The sequence below is a fragment of the Lynx rufus genome, unplaced genomic scaffold (assembly GCF_022079265.1).
Source record: "Lynx rufus isolate CCGP_SWC_20201006 ecotype Redwood Valley unplaced genomic scaffold, mLynRuf1.p SCAF_9, whole genome shotgun sequence".
Lineage (NCBI taxonomy): Eukaryota > Metazoa > Chordata > Mammalia > Carnivora > Felidae > Lynx > Lynx rufus.
Window position 1 is genome coordinate 103,386,401 of NW_025814897.1, and position 11,175 is coordinate 103,397,575.

Consider the following 11,175-nt stretch of genomic DNA (forward strand, 5'->3'; position numbering starts at 1 on the left):
AAGTATGTACTTTATTATTTTTTTTAAGGTCTATTCATTTATTTTGAGAGACAGAGAGAGCGCTAACAGGGGAGGTACAGAGAGAGAGCAAGAGCGAGCGAGCGAGAATCCCAAGCAGGATCCACATTGTCAGTGCAAGCCTCATGTGGGGCTCGATCTCATGAACAGTGAGATCCTGACCTGCGTCGAAATCACTGATGCTTAACTTACTGAGCCACCCAGGCACCCCAAAAGTATGTATTTTAAAATACATGGTGTAGAATTTCTATGTAGTTACAGTTGTGGAAGGAGATTTTTCTCATTACTTTCTTCTCAGATGTTAAATGAATGATTACAGATGAAATTTCACTCGGCCCGTAAGGAGGAACATTGACTATCATGTAGCAAATAACCTTCAATGGGTTCCAAATGTCCTAACCTCAGATCGGTAAGGTTTATCCCAATCAACAAGTTAGAAGTGTTTGCCTGCATAACGGTGCTGACATTCACACGCATGGTAGAATTTGGAGTTGGAATAAATTATTCTTGATGGATTCATCAACCCTTGTATGGGAGGGTTTTCACACAATGCCAAGGAGCATTTCCCGACAGGATGTGACTCAATTACTCCCTCACATCCACACATGCTCAGTATCTTCTCTGTCTCACCCTCCCTCTTCTTTTCACCCTCTAGCCCCATTCTCAGCAAATAGCACTCTCTCGGGGAAGCCGTCAAGAAAATACACACATGCTATCACAAAGCACATCTGCCTCTCTCTCACTAGAACATTAGAAATGCTAGTTTTATGAAGTACTCATGGAAAACTTTGAGAACTAAAAAGATTTGCAGTGTGTACATGTGTTTTGGGTACACGTGTTGCAAGAATAGCACTAATCTCCATACTTTGACATTTTAAAATTTATATGTTAGTACTGATGATGAGAAGGACATTAAAGTCCTGCATTTTCAACATCTCCTGGACGCTCCAAAGAGAGAAGAACCAGACCATTCTGCAGCTGGGGTCACAATATTAAACCTATCTTGACCGGTTGGTTAAACAGAGTTAGACAGAGAAATTGGTCTTTGTTGTGGTTTCCCAGTATGGTCCTTGGCCCCAGGGAGATGTCCTCAGGTGGATATAGGATATAAACACAGGTCTGGGTCAGAAAATTAAAAAACCTTCAGGAGTGGAGAAATAAGGTCAGATGGTTATGAAGTGGGGGGGGGGGAGGCGGGGCAGAGAGATGTGATATTCTCTATACTTTTGCTAAAGGTATAATAAAAATAATTTTAAAATTTGTTTCTTTACAGCATGCCAAACACCGTACTGAGTACATAAAATGTATTATCTCATTAAATCTTACCCCAACTCTCTGAAGTAGTTACTATTGTTATGCACCAGGCACTATTAACATAGTTTGAGTCCAGATTGTCTCCCATCAAAGACTTTTGATTTAACCATTGCATTAGTTCGTTCGTTCTTTCTTTCTTTCTTTCTTTCTTTCTTTCTTTTTCCCTTTCTTCTTTCCTTCCTTCCTTCCTTCTTTCTTTCTCTGTCTTCCTTCCTTCCTCCCTCCCTCCTTTCTTCCTTCCTTCCTTCCCTCTTCCTTCCTCTCTCTTTCTCCCTTCCTTCTTTCCTTCCTTCATTTCTTCTTTCTTTCTCTCTCTTCCTCCCTCCCTCCCTCCCTTTCTTCTTTCTTTCCAACTACTAGTACAATTTAAAAACACTCCTTCAGAATGGAGAGTTTATGAAACCATTTTCTTATGGTTGTAAGGCCATTAGTGACTTCTTTTCTGGATGCTTGTCTTTCGAATCAGAATTCTTTAGAGAGAAAAAAATAGCAGTCTTGTTCTTGCAGTCTGGCTTTGCGAGGAGTGACAACTCAAGCTATGAGGCCCCCATGAGGAATATAAGCTTTCACTGTCATCTAGAGAGAGGACAAATCTAACACTATCACAGTGAGAGCCTTCAGTGGGTGCCAGTTCTTATCCCCTCTGCTTTTCTTTCTATCGATCCAGGGGGTAGAAGAAATTGGGCCATTGTTTTTTGCTGTTCCATATTTGCCAGTAGAAATTTTCTTATAAGGGTTGGAACCCTGTTATTTATTATTTCCTTATGTTAGGCTCAAATTAATCATTTTTAAAATCTTGAATTTCATGATCATCTGGAATGCCTCAAAAGCTCAAAGGGTGACCCATGGACCCTCAGATATAAGCACTGAGTTTAGTTAGTGAAAATGGTTTGTACTTCCATGGAATGAGGGATGACCTGAGATATGTCACTGTGGGGTGACCTGAGATATGTCCTCTATTTGGGCTCATAAAATGAGCAAATCTTGAATCCATTAGGGACCCAGCTTGGCACTGACTCATTTGCTCAATCTCCGTTCATTCACTCATGTATTTATTCACTCATGTAGCCATCCATTCACCTATTTCTTCAGTCATTAATTTAATTTCTCATTGAATAAGCATCTAATGATTCCTAGTAAAAACCAAGCCTGGTAGAGGAGAGAGGGCTGATGTATGAGTTAAGAGCAGTCATCAGGAGAATATAGTCCCCATTAGATGCCAGGTCCAGGGATATCTTTTAAGTTGTAGAAAACTACATTTTGGCCTCATTGAACCGGAGTGCTGAGGGTATTATTTCATTCTTCTGTGGCTCACCTAAAAAAATTTCCCCTCACTGTTGATCTTGAAGTTTAGTGTCTTGTTAAAGTCAAAGTCACGGTTAATAGTTTGGGGAAGGGCTTGAGTTCACTCATGTGTTCCTCATGCTTATGTCTTAGCTTGCTCAGGCTGCTGTAACAAAATATCATAGACTGGGTGGCTTATGCAGAACAAATTTATTTTTCACAGTTCTGGAGGCTGGAAGTTTCAGGTCAGTGCGCTGGCAGATTCCGTGTCTGATGAGAGCCTGCTTCCTGGGTCACAGATAGCTGTCTTGCTATTTCATCACATGGTTGAAAGGGCAAGAGACCTCTCTGGGATTTCTTTTTTAACAGCATTAATCACATGCATTAGACGACTAATCTTCCCCCTTTGAAAGACCCATCTCTTACTACTATCACATAGGGTGCTAGCATTTAATATATGAGATTTGGGAGCACACATTCAGTCTATAGCAGCTGCCATCCCCAGAAATAATCTGACAGAAACTTTTGATTGTATAAATTTATTACATGTTTCTATTAAAAGGTTACGGAAGCATATTTGGGAGATGAGTTGCTACGTTATCCCATTGCTGTCCACCACAGGGTGTTAGACGTGGTTAAATCACCGTCTAAACCTGCCTGCTGAATGTGCTGCACAGCTCTTGTGACTAATCCCCTACACTAGCCCTCCAGGACTTCAAAGGTCAGGGCATGAAGGCTTTCTGTGCACACATTCGCCCTTTACTGTCTTTTTCCTATTTCTTCCCAGTAAGGCGATGAGACACTTGGGATTTGATGAAGGTGAGCACATCGGATGTTAAGGTTCATGGTCTTCCACCTTCTTAAACGAAGATGTTCACTGGAGCATGCAGGATTCCCATCGGCGTGTCTTTATCCAACTGAATGTGTAGTACGAAGCTTCTGGAAAACAGGGATAACAGGGCTTCCCAGATAGCAAGGGTTTTACTTAAGTAGCAGCAACGCATGGACGGAGCTCATGGACTCTTGTCCTCTTTACGTATGTCTGATGACCTCAAAAACCTAAGTTGCTTAATACCCTCCTACTTAGAGCTTGGATGAGCAGTGGGGATTTGGGGGTCTTCAGAATGTCCACATTAAAGGATATTTAAACAGTTTCAAGGAGATGCTAGCTCAATATTATTGTGACTCTTCATGTCCCTTTGAGTCCTAGTGATTTATTACAAAGATAATTGTATTATACTGAGAAGACTCGTGGTCCTTGATAAAAGAGAATGATTCTTCATCTTAGTATTCCTTATGCCCTCTACATGGTGTTATGGTGTTAAATGGTTGTTAGCGGAACTAAACTGGAGAGAGTGTGCTTTGGAGTCCCACAGACTTGGGTTCAAAGTTCTCACTTTGCCACCATCTGCCTGTGTCTTAGCCTCCATTTCCTCCTCTCTACCTGGCTGATCACCTCAGAGGTAGTGTGGGATCTGAATGAGCTCACATATGCAAATAATGCGTAGACACTAGATGATAAATAAATATCATCTTTTTTGCGGGGGTGGGGGGGAGTCTCAATCCCCTCTTTGTATCAGGCTCTGGGGAAGTGGTTGCATTTGACAATCTCCTGGTGCTCAGGTCTTATCCCTAGATGCATTAAATCCTACACTCTGGAGCTGGGATCCAGGCAGCAGTATTTAAAAAAATCTCCTCTAGATTAGTGTTATGTGCAGTCAAGGTTGAGAACTACTGTTCTAGGTTAGTGTTTCTGGGTTGCGTCCAATGGTTTTCAAACCTAAGTATGCTTCGGAATCACCAGAAGGACAGGCTAAGATGCAAATAGCTGGCTTATAGTCCTAGAGTTTCTGGTTCTGTCGGTCTGGGGGGGGGGGTTTCTGTAATTGGCACCTTCTAAAAAGTGCTAGGTGAAGCTGATGCTGCTCGCCTTGTAATGATGCTTTTGAACCACTGGTCTCAGGAAACAGTTCTCAAAGTGCAACCTGCACACCAACCTCTTCTGAAATAAAGGGAAAGCTTGTTAAGAATGTAGGCAGACTTTCCTATCCAGACTCTCTTATATGAGCTTTATTAGAACACAGGTAAGGAATAGGGATGGGTATATTTTCACCCTCTGAACTCTGTTTTTCTCTCTGAAATTCAGGAACTAAATAGATTAAACTCACATAGTATCCCTCATTATCTATACTCCCCACTGGCATTTGTGCTAAGTTCAGGATCCAGGTATATGTGGATAATGGTGGATAATTATACAGATTTCTGGGCTCTACCAGAAATATACTAAATTAGATTATCTGGAATTAACTCCTGGAATTCTGCATTTCAACATCTCTCAAGGTAACTCTTTTTTTTTAATGTTTTATTTATTTATTTTTGAGAGAGAAAGAGTGTGTGCGAGTGAGAGGGAGGGAGAACTCACAAGCAGGCGAGGGGCAGAGAGAGAGAGAGACAGAGAGAGAGAGAGGGAGAGAGAGAGAATCCAAAACAGGTTACAGGCTCTTAGCTGTCAGCACAGAGCCTGATGTGGGGCTTGAACCCACAAACCATGAGATCGTGACCTGAGCTGAGGTGGGATGCTCAACCAACTGAGCCACCCAGGAGCCCCTCTCAAGGTGATTCTTTTTTTTTTTTAATGTTTATTTATTTTTGAGAGAGACAGAGACAGAGGGTGAGTGAGGGAGTGGCAGAGAGAGAGGGAGACACAGAATCAGAAGCAGGCTCCAGGCTCTGACCTGTCAGCACAGAACGTGATGTGGGGTTTGAACTCACAGACCTCATGGATCTCACGGACTGTGAGACCATGACCTAAGCTGAAGTCATACGCTCAAGTGACTGAGCCACCCAGGCAACCCTCAAGGTAATTCTTAAGAGAATGAATGTCCGAGAACCATATCTCCATACTATGTACAAAAATCATAGAGTTATTTTGAGTTTTAGTAATTACAAATGTAATTCTGGTATCACACACTTATGAGATTCACCTGCAAATCACTTTAGACCAATGTAGTGTGTGGGATCTCAAAGTATCTAGGCTTGTAATCTTCGTTTTAAGATAGAAGCACCATCCTCTTTCTGGTAAAAGATATCCAATTTTTGTCCTATGCAATCACAATCCCAAAGCATGAACAAAACCAGTCTCGTTTGGGAAGGAACTACTCAGGGAAATGAAAGACAAGAAAGAATTAAAAAATATATTCTTAGACACTAGAAGTCCAAGAGAAGTGTTGTCATATGGTTTGCATGCTATTTCTAATTAGTAGGCTAAACCCAATGAAGACTTTGCTTTTCCAACCACCTTCTGAAATGCACCCTTGACCTCTTTGTTCCTTAGGCTGTAGACCAAAGGGTTCAGCATGGGGATGACCATGGTGTAGAACACGGACGCCATTTTGTCTGTGTCCATGGAATGACTAGAACTTGGCTGTAAGTACGTGAAGATGATTGTCCCATAGAAGATGGAAACAGTGGTGAGGTGGGATGCACAGGTGGAGAAAGCCTTCTTCTGCACCTGAGCTGAGCGCATCCTCAGGATAGCAATAAAAATGAACAGATAAGAGTTCAAGATAACCAAGAGGGTGAAAAAGACATTGAATGCTGCCAGTGTGAAGAGCACAATCTCATTCATGTAGATATCAGAGCAAGAGAGAGACAGCATTGGGGGAATGTCACAGAAAAAGTGATTAATTACATTGGAACGACAGAAAGAGAGATGGAAAGTGAAGGCAACATGGATGGAAGACTGCAAGAGTCCACAGATGTAGGATCCAGTGGCCAGCAAGGTACACATAGCACTTGTCATGGTGGTGGTGTAGTGCAAGGGTTTGCACACAGCTGCATGGCGGTCAAAGGCCATTGAGGCCAGAAGGAAACTTTCAATAGTGGCAAAGGCTGAGAAGAAGAACATCTGCGCAGCACATGCATTGTAGGATATGATCTTATCTCCTGTGAGAAACCCCACCGTTACCTTGGGAGTGACAGCCGAGGCATAAACGCAGTCCACGAGGGAGAGGTTGCTGAGGAAGAAGTACATGGGAGTGTGGAGACGAGAGTCCAACAGAATCAACACGATCATTCCAACGTTCCCAACCAGAACGATGAGGTAAATGATAGTGAAGATGGTAAACAAAGGGATCTGCATCTCCAGGGCATCTGTGAGCCCCACAAGAATGAATTCCACCACCTCTGAAATGTTCTCCATCAAAGTCCTTTGGGAATCACGAGAGGCGTCTATGACAAGATGAGCAAACACAAGATAATGCTAATGAGCAAACACAAGATAATGGCTGTCGGTCCTTCACTGACTGTGAATGGTGTCTCTGGCCCACGTGTGTCAGCTTTCTGTCAAAGGCAGGAACCCACAGGCAGCAAGCTGGACTGCACACTGGGTGGGGGTGAGTTGAGCGAAACCGTTCATCTAGAAGTTATGTGGAAGGACACTGACATGTCCTTGCTGATGGCCGCCACAGAGGACGGTATTATGACTCTGGAGGCACATTTCAGCTTGTCTGCTGTACGGCATCCTCTATTACACTAAACCAACGGGACTCTCACTACTTGCCGTATCTTGCAAGCACTCTTATTCCAAGTTCGTGAAAGCTTAATCAACAAAAAGGAAGAGAAAAGAAACATTTTGTCAGTCACTGGTATATGCAATGGCAAGCCTCATCAAACACACGTCTTCTCTCTGCGGGATCCTTCACTGACTTGTTCATAATAGCTGAAGATGTACAGTGATTTGGGATCCTGCTTTAGGGACACCCACTCTTCACTTTCTAATTCATGAGGGTCCTCACTTGGCTGCTCCACTTCGACCGTTGGCCCCTGAAGGAAACGTCATGATTTCTGGCACATGCTTAGTGATGTTGGTGTCTTTCAGCAACTCCAAAAAAGAAGTAACAGTTTTTCAAAAGGTTGAAGCAAAACTTTCGTTGTTTTCTCTCTATGTCACGGTCCTTATTTTTCTCCTAGGTTGATGTTTTCCATCTCTGACCACCATTGATGTCTTTGCTTTATTCGTGGAAGGGAGAGTGTGGGGGAGGTGAAAGTGTTACTTTCATTTTCGCCTAGGGACTTTGTACCGTTGACCAAGCCGTGGGTGTCCATCCATGTTATCTGTGTGTCTGGTTGTCCTCACCTCCAGTGGCAGTTTAGCTAACAGCTTACTGTGGTTGCCATGGTTACAGTATGAGAAGCCCTCTCAACCCCAGAGACCCTTCTGACTCTGGAATCCATCACATACATTTCTCCTAGATTAAAAATCCTTCATATTGAAGGAAGGACATGATACAGCCCCGTCTTTAAGAATACTCTAGTGGGAGAGATCTATTATCCCAAAGATATGTTCATCAGAACGTATTTCTAAAGTAGAGGTTATGTATGCCCAGGGCACTTTGGAAGTAGATATACTTCCAAGATATATGGTAAGCCCAACACAGACTCTCAGGAAACCTCTCTGGAGATGATTACACCTGAGTTGTGGTTTTGGAGATTCCAGACATATGAGAATTATTAGTTAGTATAATAGCAATACTTCTGTAGTACTTACTTTGTGTCAGGAAACCGTTCTAAGCCGTTCACATATATTAACGCATTGAGTACATTTAGCAACTCTGGGAGGCAAGCTCTATTATTACTTGCTTTGTACTTCAAAAGGAACTGAGGCTTAAAGAAGTAAGTTACTTGCCTAAGTAGCAAATCTGGTAGTATGCTTGGGGATTTGAACTCAGGCAATATTGTCTAAAATCCATAACATTAAGCAACTTTTTCAAAATAGTGGGTCGAGTTAATCAAAAACTTCCTGTATTTCAGGTTCCTGATCTTTCAGGTGGGAATGATAACAATTTTCATCCTTTGAGGCAGATGAATAGAATTACTTAGATCATGCAAAAACACTTAAAATAACGTCAGTTACACAGCAAGAACTCAAGTAATTCAAGCTGTCTCCTCCACTATTAGTATACCAGGCAGAAGAAACATCATGGACAAAAGTATGAATTGGTAAGCTCAATAGTATAAATAGACAATTATAGGCAGATAGGTCTTAGTAATTAGCAAAATCCATGGCACAATCAAAATCTCAATTAGGGATTGATGTGCAAAAGTAATTGGTGGAAAGAAAAAGAAGTTAGAGAGGGAGGGAGCCAAAGCATAAGAGACTCTTAAAAACTGAGAACAAACTGAGGGTTGATGGGGGGTGGGAGGGAGGGGAGGGTGGGTGATGGGTATTGAAGAGGCCATCTTTTGGGATGAGCACTGGGTGTTGTATGGAAACCAATTTGACAATAAATTTCATATTTAAAAAAAAGTAATTGGTAGAACTCTAAAGGAAAGAGAGGGAAAAATGTGTTAGGTTATAGACATATTACAACCCTTAAGAAGAAGAGCCTACGGTGACTATTTACACCAAGTAGAATAGATAAAATGTTACTCAGTGATTAGCACCCTGGATGGGATGTGACCTTGGGAACATTACTTATACTCTGCAAACCTCAGTTCATTTTCTGTGAAACACCCAGTTCATGTAGTTCCCAATGTATCTATTTTATACAGCTGAAAAGATGAAATTAAGTGATTTAGGGAGCCCTACTAACATGATGCCTGGCTCATGCCAAGTATACAGTGTTAATTCCCTTTTGTTCTCCCTCCCCCCCAAAAGCTGGCTTTGCACAGAAGCCACCTCTGTACCAGCAGCTGGTATTACAAAATGAATGACTCGATTCCTGACTTTTTAAAGGCACAGAGTCAGCCGGCTCTGGAAATTATCCCCAAAAGTGACAAGTGCTTTTATAAAAGTGTGTATAAAGTATTACAGAATGATCATGGAAGTGCCCAGAATATGCCAGAACACCCTACTGACGATGAAGTTACTTGCTCCCAAGAATGGTTCCTCAATTTCTCAATGTCTGTGCTTGTTAGAGTTGCCAGATTTGGCCCAAATGCACAAACATGGGAATCCGATTACATTTATCTTGAAAAAAGTTAATTTCTGTATCCCATTGATGTACCAAGAATGGCCAACATCTTGAGCAAATTCCGTATCTATACTGTCTGTAGGTACAAATAGAACACAAAACAGCTCTTTTTGATCCGGGAGTTTGAGGTGTAGGGGTGTGGGTATGATTGTACCACAAATACAAGCCCAATTCTGATTCTAGTTCTGTTGAAAATCAGTTGGGTATAGATCTGCTGCTGGCTGTATCTTCTTAATTCACAAGATGCAAAACCCTGTGCCTCTCCCTTGCAGGCTACTCTCCTGCTCTGATGTGACAGGAAACACGGAAGTTTTTTGAAAAGAATAAAAGATGCTAACATTTCAGTCAAGCCATCTGAGTCATTACCTTCCATTGTCTATCTCATCTCTCAGTTCCTGAGGGAAATTCAGCCAATAATATTGAAAGTTCCAACTTTGACGCTAAAAGAAATGACTCTTCACTCGAGATGCCCAAACAGATGTTGAAATTCTACAACCCCTGAGATTCAGAAAGGGAGCTATGATATTTGCACTGCTACTCTTCTAGCATGTTCTAAATAAAAGAGATCAGGAGGCACGGTCTCCCTTTATGACTCTGTGACCTCAATCATTCATTCAAGATATCCGATTGCAATCAGTGGAAAGAATGGGAAGCTATAGCTAACAAGGGGTCTGTGATCGAGCCATTTCACCTCTTTGGGCTTTGTTTTCCTCATTTGTGAAATTAACACGATGGGATCTCCTACAGCCCCCTTTTCATTCTAATTGGTTATGGTTGTGTGTTTTCTTGTTACTTACTTTTGCTCTGGGAACAGACAAAGGAGGGTGCAAGGCAGGGAGTATGGAAAATCTTCGTGGCCACACTCTTGACCAGAAGTCCACATCCAGGAAAGCATCATGCTGGAGAAGCTCCTTCCCCACCTGTGGAGCACTGTGTTCTAGAACATCACTTGGGCTTGTGCTCCTACAAATACCAGGGCCAAGTCAACGACCTCTTCACCCCATAAATCCCAGGGGGGACATTTAGTGTCATGAGGGTGGATATCTCAGGAGGCTCCAGATCCAGGGTTGGTCCTGAACCTAATAGGAGCCACCAGATAATGTCTGTGTGTATTTGAGCTGAGAGTGGTTTTGAAGACACGGGGGAATGAAAGCTTAAGGAGAGGAGCCCCCAGTCAGCAAATCAGCGGTGCCACAGCCACGCCAGGCAACAAAAATAAAAACCTCACTAAAATCTTGGCTTAAGTGACGTCAGGACTCTCACGCAAGCTTTCTCATAGCTACATCTTTGGTTTTTAAGTTTATTTATTTTTGAGAGAGAGGAAGTGTGAGTGGGGGAGGGGCAGAAAGAGAGGGGAGAGAGAGAATCCCAAGCAGGCTTTGCACTGTCTGAGCACAGCCTGACTCGGGGCTCGAACACACGGACTGTGAACTCCTAACCTGATCTGAAGTCAGACACTTAACCAACTGAGCCACCCAGGCATACCAATAGCTACATTTTTCTGAAAGGCCTACAATCGTCCCTAGGAATTTTTTTTTTAAACAAAATACCCATTTTCCTTACCAGCGCAGACCTGCTTTGGGGA

General features: G+C 42.4%; 1 protein-coding gene across 1 annotated transcript; it reads right to left on the reverse strand.

The window, feature by feature from the left end:
• Positions 1-5,872: 5,872 nt before the first annotated feature.
• On the reverse strand, positions 5,873-6,871 carry LOC124505499 (olfactory receptor 5B12-like). Its single transcript, XM_047071463.1, has one exon. It carries the CDS (start codon positions 6,815-6,817, stop codon positions 5,873-5,875), a length of 945 nt encoding a protein of 314 aa, XP_046927419.1. The 5' UTR covers positions 6,818-6,871.
• Between the last annotated feature and the right edge of the window lie 4,304 nt (positions 6,872-11,175).

Excerpts from the sequence above, each read along its gene's own strand:
- LOC124505499 (XM_047071463.1), bottom strand. The coding sequence starts at position 6,817 with ATGGAGAACATTTCAGAGGTGGTGGAATTCATTCTTGTGGGGCTCACA.